This window comes from Amphiprion ocellaris, chromosome 12 (genome assembly GCF_022539595.1).
Source record: "Amphiprion ocellaris isolate individual 3 ecotype Okinawa chromosome 12, ASM2253959v1, whole genome shotgun sequence".
In the NCBI taxonomy this organism is placed as follows: domain Eukaryota; kingdom Metazoa; phylum Chordata; class Actinopteri; family Pomacentridae; genus Amphiprion; species Amphiprion ocellaris.
This window is the reverse complement of record NC_072777.1, coordinates 36,415,156-36,443,127: the sequence shown is the minus strand read 5'-3', so window position 1 is coordinate 36,443,127 and position 27,972 is coordinate 36,415,156. Positions and strand designations below refer to the sequence as shown.

General features: G+C 41.3%; 2 protein-coding genes across 6 annotated transcripts in view; one reads left to right on the top strand and one right to left on the bottom strand.

Moving 5' to 3' along the window:
• Positions 1-27,972, top strand: part of LOC111571287 (toll-like receptor 5) — a 189,606-nt gene that overhangs the window by 41,535 nt on the left and 120,099 nt on the right. The window lies entirely within an intron of this gene.
• The window catches only part of disp1 (dispatched homolog 1 (Drosophila)), a 109,936-nt gene that overhangs the window by 16,201 nt on the left and 65,763 nt on the right, over positions 1-27,972 (bottom strand). For 4 of the 5 annotated variants that reach the window (XM_055015795.1, XM_055015793.1, XM_055015796.1 and 1 more), the window contains one exon: positions 24,692-25,313. In XM_055015795.1, coding sequence (XP_054871770.1) covers positions 24,692-25,266 — 575 coding nt within the window. In that variant the 5' untranslated portion in view covers positions 25,267-25,313. Of the gene's footprint in view, positions 1-9,121; positions 9,194-9,263; positions 10,404-24,691; positions 25,314-27,972 lie in introns of those variants that run through there. The other variant, XM_055015797.1, reaches the window with a different exon arrangement.

Genomic DNA, 27,972 nt, shown 5'->3' with positions numbered 1-27,972 from the left:
ATTTTGAAGGTGTATTTTTAATGTTATGTGCTTTTATTTTGTCACCATTCCAGCGGCATAGGAATTGTTTATCTAAGAAGTGGTTTCTTGACATGAAGAAGATGCTGCTGAAAAGTCCTAAAATTCCCGTAAAGATGAAATAAAATGGTTCCAGCTGTTGCTGTCTAACAAAGGATGTGTCTAAACTTAGAAGCTCCTAGCTGGGATGGAGAGAAGAAAGGAGTGAAGGACAGAAAGGGGAATTTGTGTTCAAAACAAGGCTGACAGCTGAACTTAAAGGCTTTGTGAAACATCAGGAGCTTCACCATTGTCTGGCTGGGGTTTGCTACATACATGACCTAAATATGTAGCAGGACTCAGAAACAGCCCACAGTTTAATCATTAGTTCCTTGGATGATTTCCAACTGATAAATCAGTCAGTTTGTAGTAGGATTGCAATCATGTGATCGTCAGCAGGTAACTGACACAGTGTTCAGTTGTTGTCATGGTTACAGCGGCACTGTGCCGGCAGCTATATCTGGCAATGGGAAATCCTTTACAAAGCTGTGGATCCAGATTATAAGCTGCATCACTGCCAAAATCTAACGAGGTGATCCTTGTGACATTTCTGACCTTCCCTGAAAATTTCATCCAAATCCGTTGGTCTGTTTTAGAGTAATGTTTCACACAGACAGACAGACAGACAGATTCACAGACAAACGTACGCAGATCATCGCTTAACTCCACCGTTCCTTGGCGGAATAATAATAATCAGAGTCCTCCTCAGAGGTTAGGAAGACTCGACTGGATATTCTTGGATTTCTGTCAGAACAGACCTTAAAAAGCTGAACGATCTCTAAAAGCTCCTGACTCAAAGCTAAAACGACGTGAAACCCAGATTTTATTCATCACAGATCATTTTAATTTTCTAACGGCTTGGAGGAGCAGGAAGTGAGTTCTGAGGTCACCTTCTCCTGCAGCCAATCAAGTCAGCAGTGGCTTTAGAACGTGGCCAGAGGGGTGGAGAGGCTGTCAAAGTGAAACCTCCAGAATGCTGTAATTAGTGGTAATGAACTGGAGCTAGGGGAGAGGACTTCCAGTCAGCGGGGGTCGGCTGTTAGATGGCAGTAAATCCTTTAAAGTTTCACTGGGAGCATTAATATGACAGCCAGATGTCAGTGGCACTAGTTTAAGCTACCAACAGGAGGTAGTTCATCAGTTCCACTGCTCTGGAGTTAAAGGATTTATGGAAATGTTACTCAACCAAAGGACTTCAAACTATCGTGCACTGCTGTAGATTTGTGCACATGTTGATCTTTGCATTTCTTCTGTTTACATTGGTTCTTCAGCATATTCAGGCTGAGTACGGAGGAACAGACCACACTTTTTCTGCACCAGAATTATTGCACAAGCTCTTTTAATGCAGTTCTTTCTATGTTATGGTGTCTTCATGTTAGTTATTCAGTGGATGTGATTAGTATGAGCATCTGGACACATAGAGACACAGCAAACTAAGAACTTCACTGAACTGTTAATTTGTTTAGTGTTTAACCCTCATGTCGTCCTGCGGATCAAATTAACTCATTTTAAAGTTTGAAAATGTGTAAAAAAAAAAAATCCACAGTGAAACTTCTGATGTCCACATTTTCAACATTTTTGGGAAATCTTTGAACATTTTTTGGTGGAAAAAAAAGAAATGTTAAAATGTTTCTTACGAATATTCAGAAAAAGGTTGATTTTTATGTGAATATTCTAAAGAAAATAGAAGTTTTACTGATTTATATGGAATCACTTGAGATATTTTTTAGGATTTTTTGAAAGAATTTTACTAATTTTTTGAAAATATCTACAAGAATTTTCTTCCCAAATTTGGGGCTTTTTTAAAAAATAAAACTTTTAAGGGAAACTTTAAAGGAATTATTGAAATTTTCTTCCTGAAGGTTTTGCAAATTTTATTTTTTGGTGTAAATGAAGACAACAGGAGGGTTAAAGACACTAATCCTTACTAACTTTGTCGGATAAAAAGAATTTCTAATCTAAACAACAGAATCAACTTGTTTCCTGGTACATAGGAGACTAAAGCTTTAGAATCCTTTGAATTGTTAAATTAAATATAAATTACAGTCTGTTTTTGTTGGTTTTCTACCTTTGAGAAACCTGCCCATGCCTTTAAATATTCCATTATTCCCCTCTATAATTATTTTGTCCCCTCTCCTTGCACAGTGACCTCCAGCCTGGTTTAAACTAATGAAAACCACGTTTTCCTGCTGCTCTTTGAACCAGGAACCAAGGGAATATTCAGTAATGTAATTTTTCTCTCTGAGCGCTGTCTTTGGGCGCTCCATGTATGGCCTGGAAGACCTCAGGATGGAGATACGGCCCAAAATGGAGGAGGCAAGTTATTGGAAATACTTGGAACAGATTCATGAAGGCTGTCAGGCAGATCTATCTGCTGAAGGTCTGCTTTGAGTTCTGCTCTGCTGCGCTCCAATCTGAAGTCACTTTAGCCAACTGGATGGAAGCGCAGCATACCTGAGGACTTTATGGACGGGACAGTTCAAGAATCCATCAAGCTGATGGCAATAATTCATTCTGATCTCATAAAAGTCAAGTTGAGCTGGCAGCATGAGATCCATCTCCGTCCCTTTAATCTGCCTGCAGCCCATAAACAAAGCCAAAGAAACCAAAGATACACCACAGTTCTTCACACCTACTGCACAGGAGAATAAAGATGGGGGTAAAGAAAGTGACAGAGGAGGTGCTGAGGTGTTTGGAGGTTGACTGATGATCTCAGAGGCTCTAAATCCTTCAGGTTGTTAACCACCGTGTCGGGTTTCTTCCACAGCTCTCTGATCAGCTCTAATCAGGAAAACAAACTGAAATCACAGACTTTCTCTCTCCGTCCAGCTTCCTTTCCTCCTTTGTTTTCTGTCTAAGCTTCCAGTGTTATTCTGTCGACCAGAGGGAGAGTTTCTGGATCACTGGGCTAATTAATAAGATAAACACAGAGGGCCGGCCGATCACTCAGCACCGAGCTGACAGAGGAGGAAGCAAAGCAGCAGCTGGAGGCCCACTTAGCACACAGTTAGCTTAGAGCTAGCTTAGAGTTAGCTTTACAGCTGACACTTGGAGAAACTTAGTCCCACACTTTAGCGATCAGGAGAAGAGTATCTGTGACATGTTTGGATGTCGATCCAAAGCGGTGGTCGTAGAGAACACTGAGAGACAGACAGAATTTACAATTAATGCTCTAACTTTCATGCTAACTTTGCACTCTTGTGGAGATTCAGCGAAATAACAACGGTTAGCAGTGCTCCCGTTAGCTTCCCACAGAAAAATTAATTTTTACATGAGTCTGACCAAAGTTAAATCTTACTAACTGCATTGGAGATCTCCTATCAGGCGTACTGGCTGATCTAATGAGCAACATCTGGACACTGACTGAGGTTTTATCAGGTGGAGGAGGTAGAAACCCCACCAGACACCTGGAGGACAACCTACTGGTGGACTTCCTGAACTCTTTGCTGCTGACTGAGGACTGGAGAAAGGTGGTGGTGAGATGGTTGGTGTCAACAAAATTCTCCAAAATTCTCCAAACCTCATCAGGAGACCAGTTAAGCAGAAACCAGAATCCTGGGCTGATGAGCAGCTCTGAGACAGTATTTATATAAAGACTAACAGAGAGAGATTAACGACTTCTGATGTGAAGTTAATACGACTGTAAATATCTTTAAAAGGTCAGTAAATATCTTTAACATGCTAATGAATGTCTGAACCACCTTTATAATACCACCTTTATAATGTCTATACCACCTTTATAATGTCTATACCACCTTTATAATGTCTACATCACCTTTATAATATCATCTTTATAGTCAGACTTCTGATGGATTTGATGGATTTATTATTGAAATTTTTTTAAAACAAATTTGATTTATTTATTTCCCTATTTATTCACTTATCCACATATTTTAGTCTACTTACTGTATCTTTTATTTTGAATTATTTTTATTACTATTACAATATTTATTTTATTCCATTCTGTTATTTTTTATTACCATTTTCTTAATTTTAAAAATAATTTTCTTTTTCTGTCTATGAATTTTATCTCAATCACTGAGCTTCATTTAAAACCTGTTATATATAAATAAATCCAACTCTAGTGATTAATTGATGAGGGGTAAGAACAGTTCAATAAAGCATTATAATGTCTGAATATCAGCAATAAAATCTAAACAGAACCTTTCAGAAAGCTGCTGATGTGAGTTTTGCATTAAACCAAAGTCTGCAAATGAATCAGAGCGACACGGAGTTCAGCTTTAACTCAGAATGTCAGAGAAATATCCAACAATTATTAATAATTACTGCAGCACACATCTAGCCTCAGAAATGAGGACAGAAAATACATAAATGTGGATCAGCATTGGATCACAGAGCAGAGATCTGATGATGCTAACCCTGGATCTGAGGTCTGTTAGCTCCAGCGCTAACAGGGATTCATTGGGCTTCAGGTTTCTAACAGGCTCCAATAAACAATGAACAGGACTCACTGTTCAAACTGTTTAATGGAGGTCAGCTGCGGACTCTGTTCTCATTATCACATGGAGGGAACAAGCTGAGACACAATGAAGGAAAACCAACAATCACAGCAAAGAAAAACTAAAGAAAAACCAACGATCACAGCAGAGAAAAAACAATGATCATAGCAGAGAAAAACCAACGATCACGGCAGAGAAAAACCAACGATCATAGCAGAGAAAAAACAATGATCACGGCAGAGAAAAACCAATGATCACAGCAGAGAAAAAACAACGATCACAGCAGAGAAAAAAAAATTATCATAGCAGAGAAAAACCAACGATCATAGCAGAGAAAAAAAAATGATCATAGCAGAGAAAAACCAACGATCACGGCAGAGAAAAACCAACGATCACAGCAGAGAAAAAACAATGATCATAGCAGAGAAAAAACAACGATCACGGCAGAGAAAAACCAACGATCACAGCAGAGAAAAAACAATGATCATAGCAGAGAAAAAACAACGATCACGGCAGAGAAAAACCAACAATCACAGCAGAGAAACACTAAAGAAAAACCAACAATCACAGCAGAGAAAAACCAATGATCACAGCAGAGAAAAACCAATGATCACAGCAGAGAAAAACTAAAGAAATCCAACAATCAGAAAAACCAACAATCACAGCAGAGAAACACTAAAGAAAAACCAACGATCACAGCAGAGAAAAACCAACGATCACAGCAGAGAAAAAACAACAATCATAGCAAAGAAAAACCAACGATCACAGCAGAGAAAAACTAAAGAAATCCAACAATCAGAAAAACCAATGATCACAGCAGAGAAAAACTAAAGAAAAACCAATGATCAGAAAAACCAACGATCAGAAAAACCAATGATCACAGCAGAAAAAAACTAAAGAAAAACCAACGATCAGAAAAACCAACGATCACAGCAGAGAAAAACTAAACAAAAACCAACGGTCAGAAAAACCAACGATCACAGCAGAGAAAAACTAAAGAAAAACCAACAATCAGGAAAAACCAACGATCACAGCAGAGAAAAACTAAAGAAAAACCAATGATCAGAAAAACCAACAATCACAGCAGAGAAAAACCAACGATCACAGCAGAAAAAAACTAAAGAAGAATCAACGATCACAGCAGAAAAAAACTAAAGAAAAACCAACAATCACAGCAGAAAAAAACTAAAGAAAAACCAACGATCAGAAAAACCAACAATCACAGCAGAGAAAAACTAAAGAAAAACCAACGATCAGAAAAACCAACGATCACAGCAGAGAAAAACCAAAGAAAAACCAACAATCAGAAAAACCAACGATCACAGCAGAGAAAAACCAAAGAAAAACCAACAATCAGAAAAACCAACGATCACAGCAGAGAAAAACCAAAGAAAAACCAACGATCAGAAAAACCAACGATCACAGCAGAGAAAAACCAAAGAAAAACCAACAATCAGAAAAACCAACGATCACAGCAGAGAAAAACCAAAGAAAAACCAACGATCAGAAAAACCAACGATCACAGCAGAGAAAAACTAAAGAAAAACCAACGATCAGAAAAACCAACGATCACAGCAGAGAAAAACCAATGAAAAACCAACGATCAGAAAAACCAACGATCAGAAAAACCAACGATCAGAAAAACCAACGATCACAGCAGAGAAAAACTAAAGAAAAACCAACGATTAGAAAATCCAACGATCACAGCAGAGAAAAACCAACGATCACAGCAGAAAAAAACCAACGATCAGAAAAACCAATGATCACAGCAGAGGAAGGCTAACCGTTAGCTAGTGGAAGCTGAACATAGAGTTGTTCTAAATGTAACTTCATTTTGGCGTTTTTGCATGAAAATAGAAGCAGATCAGTTTTCTGTTATAATCGTGCCTCCACTAATGACCTCTCTGCTCTGGAGGAGTCGCAGCACATGCGTGTTCCTGTCTACATGTGTGTTTATGGGATGTTTTGGAAACCCTACCTGCCATTCCCTAGTTTCTGGAGGTTAAATACAGTAGATTCCAGACATAGAGGCAGGATTTCAGCAGCGTAGCCGATAGTTACCAGCTGTCAGTCAGCCTGATGTCTTTATTAGCTGATCCTCACCTCATCTTCTCACTGTAACACCCAGAGCTGCACACAGGGAGGCTGCTGGTTTCTACGTAGAGTAGGATTATGTTCATCACACTGTTCTACGTAGAGTAGGATTATGTTCATCACGCTGTTCTAAATGGTTTCTACGTAGAGTAGGATTATGTTCATCACACTGTTCTAAATGGTTTCTACGTAGAGTAGGATTATGTTCATCACACTGTTCTAAATGGTTTCTACGTAGAGTAGGATTATGTTCATCACGCTACTCTAAATGATCTCTATGGAGTCTCACAGGATCAAGCAGAGCTAACCTCCACTGGCAGAAATAAAGCTGGTTCACCTTGTTAACACGTCCATATGTGTGTTTTTAGATGCCAGGAGAAACATCATGATCATGGCTGAGCTTTTCCACCTTCTGACTGAAGTCTGTCAACTTAAAAACACTCATTCAGATTTCTGGGGTTTCAAACGAAACTAATCTGACAGGATTTAACTTCCTGTTTCACTGCTCTTTAAAATCAGTCTCTGGTTCCAGCATCCATCCATCATCCAACCATCCAACCAACCATCCATTATCCATCTATCATCCATCCATCCATCCATCGTCCATCTATCATCCATCCATCCATCCATCCAACCATGCATCCATCATCCATCCATCCATTGTTTAATCCTCATCAGGGTCATGGGGGGCTGGAGTCTATACCAGTTGACTGAGGGTGAAGGCAGGGAACACCTGGACAGGTAACAGTCTATCTCAGGGCTACACATAGAGACAAACAATCACACTCACATTCACACCTACAGACAATATAGAATCACCAGTTAACCTCAGCATGTTTCTGGACTGCGGAAGGAAGCTGGAGAACCTGGAGAAAACCCACACGTACAGAAGAACATGGAGACTCCATGCAGAAAGATCCCAGGAAGGCTGGGACACGAACCGGGGATCTTCTAGCTGCAAGGCAACAGAGCTGACCACCGAACCACTGTGCAGCCCTGGTCTGAACATGAACGGCTGATTTAATACGACATCTACCACTGTGCAGAGTAGTTCTTCACTGTTTGAGCTGCAGCAGGTGGAGGGATGGATGGAAACAGAACAGGGTAGTGTCACATTTCTGATACTTTAAGGCAGGAAAGGTTTATGAAGAAATACAGCTAAATATGGAACCCTGATACAGATTTGAGCTTTTAGGGACTTTAACAGCATGAAAAGAAAACCAGTGGATCTAAAGAGGAGCAGCAGCAGGAATCTCCGTTCCACATGAATGGATGTTTGGGTCCAGAAATCCTTCCTTAACTGCCACTCTGACCCTGCAACTGAAAACAAACCAAGTCCTAGAGAACATGTGTGGTCAGGCTCTTCTAGAAGACCTCCAGAGGTGGAACCAGTGGTCTCCACCTGCTGCTGTTCAGTACGACTAAAAATAAACCAGAAACCAGAGCAGCAAACCCACACTGAAACCATCATCTACCAGGGATCTAAATCAGACCAAAGGACTACAGAAACTACAGCAGGGGACCGTTTCACGAAGCAGGTTTAGTGAAAACTCTGAGTTTGTTAACCCTGAAATGAGAAAAACTCAGAGTTTTCCGTTTCACAAAGGGAGGTAACTCAAACCAGAGACAGAGGAGTAACTCTACCCTGTTTCACAAAGAGAGGTAACTGAAGCTCTCGGTCAGTTACCGTAGTAACAGACTCGATGACTCTAACCTGGTCGGGACCAGGTTTATCTCAGTAAACCTCGAGTTTCTCTCAGTCTCCGCCCTCTTTCAGCCACACATGCTATTTCATTTCCTCAGTCATTCATTCAGCTGGCGAGTTTTGGTGTAGTCTAGTTCTGCCGTCTGTCAAAATGTCATGTCCTTTTATGAACGATCCAGTGGATGAAGGAGCAGCATTACTGTGCAGAGAATTAAATATTCATCGGGAGATTATTATCAGACCGCGCATAGATGTTCTCACATTTCCGGACAGTTATCATTTTGAGCGGTACCGTTTCACATCACGGTCTATAATCTACATCCACAACCAAATCCGTCCTTACATTTGCAACATCACCAACCGCAGTCATGCTCTCACATCCCAGCAGATATTGTGTGTTGTGCTGCGGTTCTTTGCAAATGGAAGTTTTTTATATAATGTCAGAGATGCAGAGCACTTCAGTACGACAACTGTATGCAGGACGGTCAGAAAAGTGTGTCTGGCCCTGAAACGACTTTTATCATCTTTGTGGTTTTCCCTGGACATAAACCTGTCAGAGCCATCAAGGCTCTGTGTGTGTGTGTGTGTGTGTGTGTGTGTGTGTGTGTGTGTGTGTGTGTGTGTGTGTGTGTGTGTATATATATAATTTAATTATTTAACAGAACATGATATGGATGCAGACATTTAGGCTATGTGTGGGATAAAACCACTGTACAGTCAAACAGCCACTTAATATTTAGGCTACTTTACAATGTAAAACATGATTAAAATGAGGAAGCTCCATGAGATTATGCCGACTTCTTACCTTTTTTTAAAAATGTTTTTATATTTCATCTTCAGCTGCTGCCACATGCTCTTCTCCCCTGCAGGACTGCACCTAAATGAAATAACTTAATAGGCTACTATTCAAACAGTTTTCCTGTAATATTATTGTGATTTAAACTTACGCATTGACCCAGGCAGCAATGTTCTCCCACACCGTCTCCCTCTCTTTTGCAGCTGCAGGTGTTGCACTTCTTTCTAAAAACATGCTCAAACTTGCTATATAAGCACATTAAGATTTCCAATTCAAACGGTGTAGTCCTCCGCTTCCCCGTTGCCATGGTGACTCGTCGAATCTGCGCTCCATTGATACTGGCTTTTCAGAGTTGTGGTGCACGCGCTTAACTCCAGGTGAAACTAGTCCGAGTTGATTTAACCAACTCAAATCAGCCGTTGTGAAACCGGAAACTCAGAGTTTTCTATCTCAGAGTAGATCAACTCAGAGTTCAGGGTTAAACTCAGAGTTTGTTGAAGCTGCTTCGTGAAACGGACCCCAAATCTGTTTCTCCAACAAAGCCTGTTTATTAGAAACAATTATGACGCTCCTGTTTAAAGCCAGATGAGTCATTTAGGTTTTATTTAACTAAAGGTCTGTTAAACCAAAAACCTGAACATGAAATAAAGATGAGGGTGCAGGTCCAGGCAGAGGCAGCATTTCTCATTTGAAAGGCAGTTTATTTGCTGAGCTGCTGTTAGCAGATCTCCTTCATCCATCAACATGCAGGCAGCAGAAGCATGATTCATTAAAAATGAATTAAAAATGCATAGAGACAGTAGTCCAGTTTATACACTGAAGACCAGAAACAGAAACTACCATCTATTAAATCTCAACGTCACAGTTCCATTATAAATCTACTACATAACAAACACAACAAACCTTTCCTCTACCTGGTTCCTCCATGGTCTCCTGATCTGATCTTGTCCTACAAACCTCCTGCAGCTCCTCTGACTTCCTCTGATCTCATTCATCAGCAGATGATGTAGAGAAAGAAAAAGGCTGGAGGTCAACATCTCTGGTTGCTTTACGTAGAAGGTTCATTTTTCACTCTACACCCCTTCATGCCTCCTTTATTAGCTCACTGCACATCCGCACATCCATCCATCCATCCATCCATCCATCATTCCACCATCCATCCATCATCCATCCATCCCTCCACCCATCCATCCATCATCATCCATCTATCCATCATCCATCCATCCATCATCCATCACCCATCCATCATCCATCCATCCCTCCATCATCCATCCATCCACCCATCCATCCATCCATCCATCCCTCCATCCCTCCATCCATCCATCCATCCATCATCCCTCCTCCACCCATCCATCCATTCATCATCCATCACCCATCCATCATCCATCCATCCCTCCACCCATCCATCCATCATCCATCCATCCCTCCACCCATTCACCCATCCATCCCTCCACCCTTCCATCCATCCATCCATCCATCCATTCATTTATCAGTCCTCTTATTTACCAGCCTCTACCTGCTGGATGTTTCTGTCACTTCAGACTGATTCTGGATCAGGTATCTGTAAAATCTCAGGTCTGTGAGGTGATCTATATATAAACAGACGGTGTGTCTGATTCCAACCTCATTAATCAGCTGTAATTTACACAAGTCTGTATCTGATAAACAGAATAAAGATGTTATTTCTGCTGAGATGATTTTAGGAAACCTGGACACACCGAGGCCCCCTGGGGCCAAAGATGATGTCTGAGTCAGAATCCGTCCAAACTCCTCCAGGAACAGACGCTGGGTGTACACGTGTGTGTGTGTGTGTGTGTGTGTGTGTGTGTGTGTGTGTGTGTGTATCAGTAAGGGGAGTGTTGGTGAGGAGGGGAGAGGCTGGAAAATTCCAAGCAAAGGTTCACAAAGTGCAGGAGAAGAAAAAAAGGAGGTTGATCAGGAAGCTGGAGTTTATCTGAGGAGGCGTCAAACTGTTAGCTTCAAACCAACACGAATATGAAAGAAGCTGCATCTGGAATTTATCCCTCAGGATGGAACAGACATGGAAGGAACAGCACTGATAATCCAAATACAAGAACAACAGCCACGCAAAATATTAATCTGATGGTAATAAAAAGAAGCAGAGAAAACCAGGGCTAGTATTTAGATAAATTTCTGTGTATTTGCCATCAGGGATAATAATAATCCGCTGTTAATCAGTAAGATTCAATTCAATTCAATTTTATTTATATAGCACCAGTTACAGGTCAGATTGTCTCAAGACGCTTTACAGAACCTATATGCCATTCATGCTCTAACTGATTAAAAATATAGAGGTCAGTAAAGCTAGTTTTATGCTTGACGTGTCCGTGTGGCTCCCTGTGGATGAATGACATCATTTTAGCCACACCCCCTCACATCGTCCAGTCGAGCACCTCCAAATTCTTCTAACAATGCAGACAGAGACATACAGAAAACTGGTGGAAGAACAGGAGCTCCTAGCAGCAGAAGTTCAGAAATCCAGACATTTAGAGATTCACCACCCAGAGATCACCGTGGTAACCGGCTGATCAGCGATTCACGGCTGAAATTAAAACTAACGAAATGCAGCTGTTGGGTAAAATGCCGAGTTGACAAACTTCTTCTACTCAAGTGTATTTCGTCTTCCTCCATGAAGAAGGAAGAAGTCAACAGAAAACAGAAAGAAACTGGGTAAAGAGAAAACATCAGAAAAGTCTCCGCTGCTTTGTCTCGTCACTCTTCCTTTATTTCTTTTCCGTTAATTTCAGTTTTTCACTGCAAACTGTCCTTAAACAGCCCTCTAATGGTTATACTTTAGTTTTCTAATGGTTGTAGTTTAGTTTCCTAATGGGTTCTACTTAGTTTCCTAATGGGTTCTAGTTTAGATTCCTAATGGGTTCTAGCTTAGTTTCCTAATGGGTTCTAGTCTAGTTTCCTAATGGGTTCTAGTTTAGTTTACTAATGGGTTCTAGTTTAGTTCCCTGAAGGGTTCTAGTTTAGTTTCCTGAAGGGTTCCTGTTTAGTTTCCTAATGGGTTCTAGTTTTGTTCCCTGAAGGGTTCCTGTTTAGTTCCCTAAAGGGATCTAGTTTAGTTTCCTAATGGGTTCTAGTTTAGTTTCCTGAAGGGTTCCTGTTTAGTTTCCTAATGGGTTCTAGTTTAGTTTCCTAATGGGTTCTAGTTTAGTTTCCTGAAGGGTTCCTGTTTAGTTTCCTAATGGGTTCTAGTTTAGTTCCCTAAAGGGATCTAGTTTAGTTTCCTAAAGGGGTTCTAGTTTAGTTTCCTGAAGGGTTCCTGTTTAGTTTCCTAATGGGTTCTAGTTTTGTTCCCTGAAGGGTTCCTGTTTAGTTCCCTAAAGGGATCTAGTTTAGTTTCCTAATGGGTTCTAGTTTAGTTTCCTGAAGGGTTCCTATTTAGTTTCCTAATGGGTTCTAGTTTAGTTTCCTGAACGGTTCCTGTTTAGTTTCCTAAAGGGTTCTAGTTTAGTTTCCTGAAGGGTTCCTCTTTAGTTTCCATGAGCGTATCGTCCTCATTCCTGTACTGTTTCATGACGTTCCACTGATCAGAAGTTCTCAGCTGAGATGAATCCAGACATCAGCAAAGACAGGAAAGAAGACGAAGCATCGAGCAGCATTAACATTAACAGAGCACAATTTTAAATATATCTTCAAAATCAGCTTTGCAAAGAGTTTGTAACGAGGAAAATGAACCATAAAACTGCTGCAGTGCAGTTTAGTTTTAATAAAAGCTGAAACTCTACAGAGTAAATAAAAAGTTGTGGAACTTCTGTGGAGCACCAGAGGAAACAATCTGCAAAAATGCTGCAAATTCAACTACATTTCGGGAATTAAATATTAGAAACAAGCATAATTCTGACAGAGGGACAGAATAAAGACTAAATATCAGGGTTTATCTGACTGATCGTTGGTTCTCTGTTTGCTGGATCTGATAATTCTCTTCTTTGAGCTGCTGCTGAGTGATAACTGAGTTTATATTTACTGTTGTGTTCATATGTTCAGCTCAAACACAAAATAACCGAGATTAAAAGGTGTTTCTGGTCAGCTGGTGTGAGTTTTGAACTGTTTTCCTGTTTCAATGCTGCATATTTTTCAACATTAAAGGAATTATTCTGTCTTTTAGGAGATACTGTCATTTTTAACCTCTACGTTCAAATTCATACTCAAGGATAAATGTTGAAGAAGGAAAACAGGAGGTCTAAGAATGATGATTTCCAGCGCTGTAGATTTAAAACAACGAGGTGAAGGGACGGTAGTTCTAACATTTATCAGATTACTAAGCCAGCCTTTGTTAATTTCCGTTTTACGTGTGTTTAATCAACATTTAACCTTCCCTGTAGAGATGGGATTATTTACCATCAGACTCAGATTAATTTAGTTGTGAGTCAGTTTATAAAAAATAACGACACCCCAGAGAAGACTCAGTATCAGGTCTGATCATCTGTGTCTGATGTATTTATTTATTATATATTATTTTATATATTATATACATTGGTTTACATTAATAATTAGTTATTTCTTCAGACTGTGAGCTGATGTTGGTCAGAAACAGGAAACACAGAAGGAGACGATAAAACTCAGACTACAGACCAAAACTAAATTATGGAGGCAGAGAAATGATGGACGGCATTAAAATCACTAACAGGAATAAAACCAATCAGTTATCCTCAGAGAACTAAAGTGGATTTTATATCTGAAACAACAAAGTTCCTTTTAACAAAACTCATACGTGCACATCTTGGTTTTAGTAGTGAAAATATCCTGGACTAACCCAGCAGCTCACAGAGGATCAGACATGCAGGATGTCAGTAAATCTCCTCATTAATCACTAAAGACACCAAACAGACAGACATACAAACCTCTCATCATGGAACTCAGGCTGATACAGGAATATTTAGTGACTAAAAAACAACAAAAGTACTTTGATTAGACGAAGACTTGTACAATAACTGTGAGGGTTAATCTGAAGACTGTTCTTGTGCTGAATCCTTTCTACTGGATTTAAAACAGCTAAACTGTGGAAATGTTCTTCAGAATAGATCACAGCTCATCCGGCCTCATGTGGATGAGACAACCAACAAAGTTCTGCAGCATCTCCACCCCAAAGACCTCACAAACAGTTGTTATTCCTGATAACGGTCAAAGCCTGGTCAGACTGACTCCCTCAAACACAGAACTGATCCGTTTCAGACCAACCGGTTGAGGCTTTCAGCATCTGGCAGAAAGACAGAGGAGTCCAAAGAGAGCAGGAATATCAGACGGAGGATAAAAATCTGGACACATTCTGTGAAGAACTGCTGATAAATCAAACATCTGGACGCTGAGCAGACTGCAGATGACAGAATACTGATAAAGAAGTTGCAAAATAACAGGAGATGGAGTGCAGTGCACGTTGGAGATGTCATGTTTTATCCATTTTTTTCCACGTGTCGTAGCAACTAGAGCACCTGCCTCTCTGCAAAACCCAAACCTGCTCCAGAAAATAAACGCTGACCTTTAGGAAGAACAGGGAGTGAGAGGCAGGAATGTTCTCTATCTGACAGGACATGAATCTAAACCAAACTCTGGCTGCCATAAACAGGAGGAGCTCCAGAGAGGAGGTTAGTCGACGTGACCCTGGATGTTTGAGTCTCTGAGCTGTTTGGTTTCTGTTCAGGTCAGAGCTGCAGGTAGAAGCAGGTCAGCTGAACCTCGGCTGAAGCTACAGAATCACTTTTATTCTCTAATGACGGCTCTAATTCTACCGTAAGTGTTCACTTAACCCTGGTGTCGTCCTGTGGGTCAAAATTGACCCGTTTTAAAGTTTGAAAATGTCAGAAAAAATATATTTTCACAGTGAAACTTCTAATGTCCACATTTTCAACACTTTTGGGAAATTTTTGAACATTTTTTGGTGGAAAAAAAGAAATGTTAAAAATGTTTCTTAAGAACATTCACAAAAAAATCAACTAAAATCCAGCGAATTTCGCCAAGAGTTTTCTGTGACTCTAGAAAACTCTTGGCATTGATGCCGGTTTGTTCAGAAACCTGCAGCTGACGCTTCCTAGACATCACTCTTCAGTAGAAATGGTTTTCTAGGGCGACCTTTACCGGTAGTTTCCCCAACTAACAGAGATCCTAAACGCCTAAAGATGCCGAGTTTAGGTGGTGAAACTACAACTGGATCCACCAAAGAGAACCAACGTTGGTTTTATATCATAACTCCAGATGAGGAAGCTGAATGAGAGGAAATAATGGTGAACATGGAGGAAGCTACTCTGTCTTTCAGGGCAGAGATGGACTGAGTGGACTTTGGGAATTGGACATTTGCAGACATTTCATGCGATCAGCTACAACAATCAGCCAATTAATCAATTAGCAGTCAATAATCAGATTTGTCATCTAGTATTTTGATAATTAATTAACTAGTAGAGTGAAAATTCTCTGAATGTTTCCTGGTTTCTCTGCTCCACTAGGACAGTAAACTCAACATTTTTGAGTTTTTAACGTGGGCTTTGGGAAACAGCCAAAAAAAGCACAGACTTGAATGGGAAAATAGTCAAAAGATGAATCAACGCTGAAAATAATCATTAGTTGCAGAAAGAAGCTAAAAAAAAAAAAAAAACTAAAGGAAAAGGAAAAGCTTTAACTCTCTTGTTGTCTTCAATTACAGGCAATAAAAAAATTGTTTCCTTATCTGAAAAAATCCAAAAATTCAGCAAAAAAATTCGCCAAATTTCTGAAAATTTGCACAACCTTCAGGAAAAAAATTCCAATAATTCCTTAAAAGTTTCCCTTAAAAGTTTTATTAAAAAAATACCCCAAATTTGGCAAGAAAATTCTTGTAAATATTTTTCAAAAAATGAGTAAAAATCTTTCCAAAAAATCCTAAAAATATCTAAAGTGATTCCATATATATCAGTAAAACTTCTAATATTTTCCTTAAGAACATTCACATAAAAATCAACCAAAATCCAGCGAAATTCGGATTTTGGTTGATTTTTTGTGAATGTTCTTAAGAAACATTTTTAACATTTCTTTTTTTCCACCAAAAAATATTCAAAGATTTCCCAAAAATGTTGACATTGTGGACATCAGAAGTTTCGCTGTGAAAATATATTTTTTCCCATATTTTCAAACATTAAAACGTGACAATTCGACTCGCAGGACGTCATGAGGGTTAAATGAAACACAGCATCCAGTGGCTGACAGATAAACTTATAGCGAACATCTTCCTGATGTTTCTAACAGACCCAGAGAGAGAAATAATCACACAACGGATGGATGGATCTGGACTTTTATAAAAACTGCTGAGTTGTGCTTTGACCTTTCCAGAGGTTCCGTACGAGGATAAAGACGCCGGCAGCTTTTGATGGTTCTTAAAATAGAAATGTTAGGAAACCGAATGGCGGCTAATCTCAGTAAATGGATTAATATTTGTGAAGCCGAGAACAGGGGCAGAAAAATCCCCTGTTGTGAAACGCACATAAAAAGGTCTAAGAGTGCTGAAGTTACGACTTATCAGCCAGATCCCAGATGTAATCCTTCAGCTAATCTGGCAGATCACAGCCCCGAGGCAGATCAAACTGATATCTGACACAATCCAGTCTGACTCCTGCAGTTATCCAGGGCTTTAGGTAGATGTTTGACTCCAGTAGAACTAGAGACGAGGTATGAGGGTTTCTGTTGGGGAAAAGCTACACCATCCAGACAGGAGTATGATTTCCTCCATCTAATCTCTCCATCTGACACAAACCCTCCATACAGGAAGGAGGGAGTTTCTGGAAGAAACCAAACCCTGAAATTCAGACCCGTCATCGGCGAACAACAGGGAGCTGTTTGGTAAATAAGAGAGGCTCAACGTTGGAGACATCTGCACTCCATTCTGCTGAGGAACCAGAGACGACAGAGGAGAGCGTCAATAGAGTGAGAAAAAAAAGAAACCAGCAGAAAGCAGGGAGGGAGAAACCAGCGAGGAGGCCGATGGATGATCTAAACTCCAGAAACAATGTGTTCAGCTCCCCTCTGCCCACCCAGGGGTTAATGTGAGTTCTGGTGGACGTTCCCCAACCCTAACCTCATCTTTCAGCGCCGCCCATAACGCCCCTCTTCCTAATGAGAGCAGCCAAAGTTTAGTCAGGAAAATTCCATGTTTGAGAAGCAACAAGAAATAAAGTCTCCTGTAAATCCGATTCACCCACAGCGACCTGCTGGCAGAAAGAGCAGCGGACAGGAGCAAATAATGACTTCTGCTACTAAATTAAAAAAAAAAAAAATCACCTCCTCTCCTTCGCTGCAGAGATGGTAAATATAGGATTATGTAAATGATTCTGTGAGGCATTAAACGGTTCAAGTCTGAATGTGGTGGAACGCCTGAGGTCTGGGAGAACCAACACACTAAATATGGATCAGTGGAGACAAGCTGAAGTTCAGCCTCAGATGGAGGAGGAACGGCCAACACATTTTCTCCAGAGAATCAACAGCCTGCTACATGTTCTCCATGTTCTCCAGAGAACCCATAGCCTGCTACATGTTCTCCATGTTCTCCAGAGAACCAACAGCCTGCTACATGTTCTCCATGTTCTCCAGAGAATCAACAGCCTGCTACATGTTCTCCATGTTCTCCAGAGAATCAACAGCCTGCTACATGTTCTCCATGTTCTCCAGAGAATCAACAGCCTGCTACATGTTCTCCATGTTCTCCAGAGAACCAACAGCCTGCTACATGTTCTCCATGTTCTCCAGAGAACCAACAGTCTGCTACATGTTCTCCATGTTCTCCAGAGAATCAACAGCCTGCTACATGTTCTCCAGAGAATCAACAGCCTGCTACATGTTCTCCATGTTCTCCAGAGAACCAACAGCCTGCTACATGTTCTCCATGTTCTCCAGAGAACCAACAGCCTGCTACATGTTCTCCATGTTCTCCAGAGAACCAACAGCCTGCTACATGTTCTCCATGTTCTCCAGAGAACCAACAGCCTGCTACATGTTCTCCATGTTCTCCAGAGAACCAACAGCCTGCTACATGTTCTCCATGTTCTCCAGAGAATCAACAGCCTGCTACATGTTCTCCAGAGAATCAACAGCCTGCTACATGTTCTCCATGTTCTCCAGAGAATCAACAGCCTGCTACATGTTCTCCATGTTCTCCAGAGAACCAACAGCCTGCTACATGTTCTCCATGTTCTCCAGAGAACCAACAGCCTGCTACATGTTCTCCATGTTCTCCAGAGAATCAACAGCCTGCTACATGTTCTCCAGAGAATCAACAGCCTGCTACATGTTCTCCATGTTCTCCAGAGAACCCATAGCCTGCTACATGTTCTCCATGTTCTCCAGACAACCAACAGCCTGCTACATGTTCTCCATGTTCTCCAGAGAATCAACAGCCTGCTACATGTTCTCCATGTTCTCCAGAGAATCAACAGCCTGCTACATGTTCTCCATGTTCTCCAGAGAACCAACAGCCTGCTACATGTTCTCCATGTTCTCCAGAGAACCAACAGTCTGCTACATGTTCTCCATGTTCTCCAGAGAATCAACAGCCTGCTACATGTTCTCCAGAGAATCAACAGCCTGCTACATGTTCTCCATGTTCTCCAGAGAATCAACAGCCTGCTACATGTTCTCCATGTTCTCCAGAGAACCAACAGCCTGCTACATGTTCTCCATGTTCTCCAGAGAACCAACAGCCTGCTACATGTTCTCCATGTTCTCCAGAGAATCAACAGCCTGCTACATGTTCTCCAGAGAATCAACAGCCTGCTACATGTTCTCCATGTTCTCCAGAGAATCAACAGCCTGCTACATGTTCTCCATGTTCTCCAGAGAACCAACAGCCTGCTACATGTTCTCCATGTTCTCCAGAGAACCAACAGCCTGCTACATGTTCTCCATGTTCTCCAGAGAATCAACAGCCTGCTACATGTTCTCCAGAGAATCAACAGCCTGCTACATGTTCTCCATGTTCTCCAGAGAATCAACAGCCTGCTACATGTTCTCCATGTTCTCCAGAGAACCAACAGAACGCTACATGTTCTCCAGAGAACCAACACACCGCTACATGTTCTCCATGTTCTACAGAGAACCAACAGAACGCTACATGTTCTCCAGAGAACCAACACACCGCTACATGTTCTCCATGTTGGGTCCATTTAATTAAGAGAATCTCATCTTTGCTTTGGTGGTTTGGATCCCAGCAGTCTGGAGGGAAGGTAAACCGATGAGAAACTGTTCAGAATTAGACTAAGGACGCTGAAAGAAGCTTAGCCATCAGAAACCATCAGAAGCAGCCTTTAAACACAGACATGAAGAACGCGTCAAGGATGGACCAGAAACTGAGCTACTGAGGAGTCAGGTTTTTGGAACAGTGAGAAAAAGTACTGAAAGGAACATTTCAGTCCTGGTCCAAACTGGTACTAGAAATAATGTTGTTTAGTTTGTATGGGATGTCGATAGAAGCAGAAGTTGTAGAATTATGATAATTTCTAATTGACATGACAGCTAAATGGCCATACTCTGGTTATTGGTTTTATTGACTGCAGGCTCAGTCTGAGTCTAGACTGAAATGCAGACTGAGTTTCCTAAATGCTGAAACTAATTCTTCGTCAGATTCTTGGTTTAGGTTTTGTTCTAACTGTGGAAGTTAAACTATATATTACTGTATGACTGCATTAATCCACTGATTACATGTGTGTTGCCCAGTAACTACCATCTGTTACCACTGATTAGAAACAATATCTATTGTGTTTTGTTGCCTAAACACATCTCCACTATGTATTATCTGTTCTCATTGGTATTGCTGCTGCTTCACACATAAAACTCATTTTCAGAATGAAATACTTGAGGTGAGACATAAAGGGTTCATTCTCTCTGAGGTAGGAGACAGAAGTAACAGCAAACTCTGACTTCCTGTCCTTAGTTCTATGCAGCGACACTGTGGTGGGCTTCTGTTTAGTAAAATTACCCCATCACTGGTCCCTAACAGCTGGAAACACCGACTGCATCCAGACAAACAGGATCTCTGGATGTGACGGGAGACGGCGACTCAAAGATCAGAGACCAGAAGATCGATTATGTTCATGTAGTCGTTTTCTTATATCACTGGTCTACAAAATTTTGGGAAGTCTCTGCTTCAGAGATAAAACTTGCTAAATCTTATGTAATTTGACACAATTAAGTGAAAAACAAACATTAAAGGCCTTAGTTGACTACTCTTTTCAAGATATTTAATGTTAAAATTTTATTGCACAAATGCGTAATTTTGCATATATTCTCAAACTGATTTTCAAGCCTTGCATGAAGAAACAACACTAATCAGGGGCGGATCCAGGATTTTGCTGGGGGGGGGGGCTTCAGACCTCCAGTAGGGGTTTGACCCTAAATTTTGGGGAAAAACACCCTAAAAAAAATTTCACCACCCGAGGGGGGGTTTAAACCCCATGAACCCCCCTCTGGATCTGGACCACTGCTAATATACTAAAAATTACGGACTTTCAAGATCATGAAATGTCAAGGAATAAAATAGAAGTCAAATGGCTTGTTTGTACTGAATGTATCAGATAAAATCAACCTGAATCATCACACTTAACAACATAGTTCCACCTTTACTCAGTGTCTACACAACGTTTTTTGGCTTGTCTCTTATACACAGCAGTTGGATCATCCCTTGTCAAGTTCCAACAGTAGTCGGCAAGCATGCTTGGACTCCATTTTCCTTGATACCTTTTCTCCATAGCTGATATGTCCTGGTGGAATCGTTCGCCATGTTCATCACTTACTGATCCACAGTTCAATGGAAAATAATCCAGATGGGAATGTAAAAAGTGTATTTTCAGTGACATAGTGCACCCAATCAGTTTGTAGGACTTCAGGAGGTTTGCCACCAGCCACTCATATTTATCTGCCTTGTTGTTTCCCAGGAATTCTGTTGCTACTGACTTAAAGGCTTCCCGTGCCTTCTTTTCTTTCCCACACAACAAACCATCAAATGTATCATCTCTGAGAAGTTCTCGAATTTGAGGACCAACGAAGATGCCTTCCTTGATTTTGGCTTCACTTAGTCTTGGAAACTTTGCATACAGATATTTGAAACTTGCCCTTGTTTTATCCAGAGCTTTTACAAAGTTCTTCATCAGACCCAGCTTAATATGCAAAGGTGGTAACAAAATTTTCTGGGGATCAACAAGGGGTGAGTGTTGGACATTTTTCTTTCCTGGCTCCAAGGACTGTCGTAGCGGCCAGTCTTTCCTAACATAGTGAGATTCCCTGGCTCGGCTGTCCGATTCACACAGAAAACAGCAGTACTTTGTATATCCACCCTGTAGCCCAAGTACGAGTGCAACCACTTTCAAATCACCACAAATCTGCCACTGATGTTGCTCATACTTTATACACCTTAAGAGCTGTTTCATATTTTCATATGTTTCCTTCATATGAACGGCATGACCAACTGGAATGGATGGCAAAACATTTCCATTGTGGAGTAAAACTGCTTTAAGACTTGTTTTGGATGAATCGATAAACAGTCTCCATTCATCTGGATCATGAGTGATGCTAGGGGCTGTCATCAAGCCATTGATATCGTTGCAGTAAACCAGATCACCTTCCATCAGAAAAAACTCAACCAGACCTTTTTGGCGATCACGAAAGCTAGAGATCCTGACATCACTCTCCAGGAGATTCCATTGTGGCAGCCTGGAGCCCAACAGCTCTGCTTTACTCTTAGGCAGTTCCAAATCCCTGACTAGGTCATTCAGTTCACTCTGAGATATAAGGTGTGGTTCAGGAGAAGAATGTGACGGCCCGAAGTCTGGATCAGCTGATGTTGATGGGTCAGGACTAGCTGCATCCTGATCATCATCTTGGTCATCATCAGAGTCTAAGGAGTAAGATTCTGGTGCATCAGGAACTGGTAGTTCTTCTCCATGAGGCACAGGGTGAAGAGCTGATGGAATATTTGGATATTGCACTGTCCATTTTTTCTTTCTGGAAATACCACTTGCAACTGGGGGTACCATACAAAAATAACAATCAGTAGTGTGATCTGTTGGTTCACGCCAAATCATTGGAACTGCAAAAGGCATAGATTTTCTTTTCTTGTTGAGCCACTGGCATAGATTTGATGCACATGTGTTACAGCAATAATGTGGGGCCCAGCTTTTGTCCTGGTCATCTATTTTGCATCCAAAATAAAGATGGTATGCTTTTCTCACCATTGCTGTTAGTCCGCTTTTGTGATGCAAAGGTTACCTCACCACAAATATAACAGAAATTATCTCCATTGTTTACACAGTTTCGAGGCATATCTGCTTCGAGAGTTAAAAAACACAAGAGTTCCGTAGAAATATCAGGTCCTGGCAACTTTTCAGTTATGAAAACGGCTGCATGGGAATTATAATCCACAGGTCAACTCGTGCTACTGATCAAGAAATATCTCTACATTAATACATTACCTTAACTTTCAAGACACAGGTTTTCTGCAAGTAATGTGTCAAATACATGATGCTCATTCAAATTTCTATTCAACATGATAGTATTGTTGTTTGGAATCACTGTTTTAAATCGATTATGTCTCAGAGAAAAATATTTCCATTTGAAATGGGACTCGATTTCTCATTAATTTTCAAGAAATTTCACAATTTGACCTAATACTGTATCTTGAAAACTATAGCTAATTGGCACTTCTGACTTATTTTTTCTTTAATAGGGACCAAAAGTTGGTAAAATTTCACTACTCTTATCCAAGAAGCATTTTGCTTGTAGACCAGTGTATTTGATTAGCAATTCTTTATACCTGACAGAGTTAGTAAAAGTGAGTGTTTTACCTTCTGTCATGTTTCCACTACGTCTGCAGTTCATCCAAAAGACAAAATAGCAATGCAAGAAAACATACATTAGAGAAACAGGAAGAACTTCCAATAGAAGACAAAAGGAACAGCAGACAGAATGTGAAGAAGAGACAGCAGGACGACTCACAAGAACACAGAGAGAAAAAGCCAATTAAGAAAACAAATCAGCCATCAGGGACCACTGCAGGAGAAATAATCACATCGTGGACTGGGACAGGGGAGGATTTAACACCAGAGACCAACAAACACTAGAGGATAGAAGAGGTCATAGAGATCAGAAAGCAGGACAACGACTCCATGAACCTGGACGAGAAGGAATACATCCTCTAACACCTGGACTACACCCTCTAACACCTGGACTACATCCTCTAACACCTGGACTACACCCTCTAACACCTGGACTACATCCTCTAACACCTGGACTACATCCTCTAACACCTGGACTACACCCTCTAACACCTGGACTACACCCTCTAACACCTGGACTCCATCCTCTAACACCTGGACTACACCCTCTAACACCTGGACTACACCCTCTAACACCTGGACTCCATCCTCTAACACCTGGACTACACCCTCTAACACCTGGACTACACCCTCTAACACCTGGACTCCATCCTCTAACACCTGGACTACACCCTCTAACACCTGGACTACACCCTCTAACACCTGGACTACATCCTCTAACACCTGGACTACACCCTCTAACACCTGGACTACACCCTCTAACACCTGGACTACATCCTCTAACACCTGGACTACACCCTCTAACACCTGGACTCCATCCTCCACAGACCACCGGACGTCTGACAGATTCTAACAGGTCTGTCACCTGATAAAAATGACACGTCATCAACATGTCATCAACACATTATCAACACGTCATCACATGTCATCAACACGCCATCAACACATCATCACACGCCATCAACACGTCATCAACACGCCATCAACATGTAGTGGAAACATGTCAGAAGGCAAAACTATCACCTTTACTAACTTTGTTGGATAAAAAGAATCTCTGATCAAACTATCAAAGACCCTCTGCTGGCCTCAGTGTGGAGATGTTTGGAGTTCATGAAGACAAAGTCAAACATACTAACATGGTTGGAGCAGAAAATCCTCTCTGGAGCTGAAGAATGATAAATAAACCTCCTTAAACTTACGGAGTCTGATCCAGTCTGGTTGAAGAACCTGAGATCACCTCTATGAAGGTACAGAAACCTCCTTCTACCTGACCTGACATTAGAGGAACATCTCCCTACCTGACCTGACATTAGAGGAACATCTCCCTACCTGACCTGACATTAGAGGAACATCTCCCTACCTGACATTAGAGGAACATCTCCCTACCTGACATTAGAGGAACATCTCCCTACCTGACATTAGAGAAACATCTCCCTACCTGACATTAGAGGAACATCTCCCTACCTGACATTAGAGGAACATCTCCCTACCTGACATTAGAGGAACATCTCCCTACCTGACCTGACATTAGAGGAACATCTCCCTACCTGACATTAGAGAAACATCTCCCTACCTGACATTAGAGGAACATCTCCCTACCTGACATTAGAGGAACATCTCCCTACCTGACATTAGAGGAACATCTCCCTACCTGACATTAGAAGAACATCTCCCTACCTGACCTGACATCAGAGGAACATCTCCCTACCTGACCTGACATTAGAGGAACATCTCCGTACCTGACATTAGAGGAACATCTCCCTACCTGATGGTTGCTCCATGCGTCTGGTTCTGGAGCTCCTGCCAGCGCTGCTGATGGTGCTGATGGAGGGGGGAGGACGGGTGAGGAGGATGGGGGTATGAGCAGGCAGAGAGGCAGCAGGGGCAGGACGGAGCTGCTGGTCCTGGTCCTGGTCCTGGTCCCTGGTAGAGGGGGCAGTCCGGCTGTCCACAGGGGCAGCAGAGGGGGGAGTGGAAGAGGCAGTGTTTGCAGCAGAGGGGAGGAGAGGAGGAGGAGGGAAGGTGGTGTCTGGCCTTCCTCTGAGAGTCTGAGGAGGAGGAGGAGGAGGAGGAGGAAGAAGGCTGGAGGTTCCTCAGGGAGCCGTTCTGTTGGACCACACCGCCGTTCTGACTCGGTCTGGAGGTTCCCTGGAGAACATGAGATCTCTGCTGGGTTTCTGGAGCTCCGTTCTTCTCTGCAGCGTTGTCTTTTCCTGCTGTCAGAAGGTCCTGATCCCTGCTGATTGGTCTACTGGGACTAGAAGGTCTGTTTCCATTTAGAGGATGGGGGGATCCTTTGCTGAGGGCCAGAGGGTCGGCGCTGGCATCGCTCAGGGCCATGGTCCTCCTCTGCGGGACCTGGACCTGGACCTGATGCTGTCACTCCTCTGGAAGGAGAGAGGAGAAGTTCAGGCTTTGACCTTCTGGCAGCTTTCAGAAGAATGATGTCTTAACAGAGTCACCAGGACAGCATTGATCAGAAACAGTAAAAACAGAATCATCAGGGAAATTAATCTAAAGTTATTTTCATTCCAGTGTCTCTCATAAATAAACCGTGTGCTCTAACTAGATTCTGTAGAAGAGAATAATTCTCCTCTCTTCACCCTGAAGCCACCAGAGATTCAGCTGAGACCAACCGTCATGTGAACTGGGTTGAACTGCAGGTTGTGTTTCCACAGAGCAGAATGGAGATTAATTAAAAATGTCAGATCTAAACAGAACATCTGTAGTCACCAGTATTCCTTGTATCAGTAACACCTGTTTGTTACCAGGTTTTTGCATGTTTGTAAAACGAATAATCTAAAAAGTTCTGTTTTTTTATGATTAATGGCATCATAAGTTAATTATTCTACTTGATTCTGCTCCATCCTTCTAGTCCTGTTGTGCTATTTCCATAGAGGTGCAGTTAGATTTCAGGGATTAAAAATGTGACGGGAGAGACTTGTTTTGGACCATTTTCAGCTGCAGATTAACAGAGATCTGGTGAAGCAGTGAGTATTTACAGTATCTGGGACTAATCCTAACCCTAAGCCTAACTCAGAATAAACTACAGCACCCATGTTCAGTAAGAAGCACCTAGCCTTCCACAGAGCTGCAGGATTTTAAGAAAAATGAACCAACAGTGAGTAAAAAAGAATTTCTCAGTTAGATTTTCACTCATCTCAGAGTCTCAGAGTATCAATCCATTAAAACCAAACCAGGAGACGCTGACTGAAGGAGAAGAAGCTGCTATCTGTCCCAAAGTAAAATAATCCTCCTTCTTGTTGGTTTAATCCATTTAAAAACAAAGTTTGAACAGATACAGGGACTTCTACGTCGTCACGGCGACCAACGGCTCTAAATCATCATTTATTGGTAAAGAAACGGTCGGCAGAGTAAAAACACAGTCACTGTGACTCTGTGTTTGATTACAGGAGACAGAATGAACACATTAAAGAGAAGCTAAAGGAAGCTTTAAGTCCCTCCACCAAACCAGATCACACATTAATCTGAAGCAGATCTGATCTACAGCTCCGTCTGCTGCTGGGAAAGAACAAAACTACTGATTAAAACAAACAAGGATTCATTAGGAGGCTGCTGGGTCCAGATTATTCAGAAACACACCAGACTCTGATTTATAGTGAGTTTTTATTTGACTGAAAGGTTTCTTCAGGCTTAAAGGAGATAAAGCAGAGACAAAAACACTGTGTTGGAGGTGTTTTACTATAGATCACGTCTAAAACTGGTCCCCAAACACATGATCTTTAGTTCCACCTACTGATTCTCCATGGGGTTTGGTGTTGAAGCTGCATTTTATCAAAAATGTGACAGTTTTAAATCATGAATCATTCTGGACATGGCATTAACGTTTTTTTTTTTTTGTAAAAATGTCAAATGAATGTTAAAATGCATCATTCGTGTCTGTCGTTGGCCACTTGTTTATGTCATTTCCAGGCAAGAAAAAACCTGTTGGTCCAATAAAAATTTTAAAAAACTTTGGCATGGGTATGAATAATTTTGGGCTTAAGGTCATAAAGAAAATAATGGCAGGAAAGTCTTCAAATTAGCAGAGAGGGAAGAAAACATGTGATTCATGTCAGCTTTTAGTGTTGCTCAACTGACTTTATTTCCTCACAGAGAGAAGATGTTTTAGGTGAAACGCATGTAAGTAAAAAACACCTCAGATTCATCCAGATACAGCAGGCTGGTCTGTTCTTCTTTCTTTGACAACCTCTTAAACACCCAAACTACCGTTCCTCAGAAACTGGGTTGCAGATCTTTTTCCCTCCAGAATGAGGCACCATGGAGGAAAGAGAATAAATGTGGAAACGAGCACGGACTCAGCAGAATAACCAGGAAGCTCTCTAATGACGTTACACATGCAGACATTCAACAGAAAGCAGTTCTGAACTTCTCAGAAGACGCATTTCGATTGGTCAACATATAAATTAAATATCAGTACTTAGATCCACTAAGGCTCTGAATGAATACAAACTCAGTGGAAGCTGGTTTTCAGAGGACAAACTTTGACTTTATGATCTAAACTCTGCAGAAAAGCATCAACAAGGTTTGAACGTTTTCTACCATGTGGAGAAAACTGACTTTCAGCCGTCGCTAGGAGGAGACAAAACATCTAGTTCGATAAGAGGCCCAGGACATGATTTTAGAAATGTAAAGGTTGTCATGAAAATTTGGAAGAAACATCTTCAGACACCTGATCATGAAGCTAAAAACAGACCAGCAGTGGTGGTGATGTTTAGCTGTTGAAATATTTGGTAAACTGAACTAACTTTCTGTCTGTTCATTGGAGTCCTTTAGCCACATCAAACATCAAACCGCCTCACATTGATGTGATTCACGCAGCGTTCACATGGATTACAAAGAATGAGGTCCTCTTTATTAGGAGGCAGAAGAAAGGTTCCAACAGGAGAAGAAAAACAAGAAGGTTCCTGTTATGTTCTACAGTTCCAACAGAAGAAAAACCAGAAGGTTCCCGTTATGTTCTACAGTTCCAACAGAAGAAAACCCAGAAGGTTCCCATTATGTTCTACAGTTCCAACAGAAGAA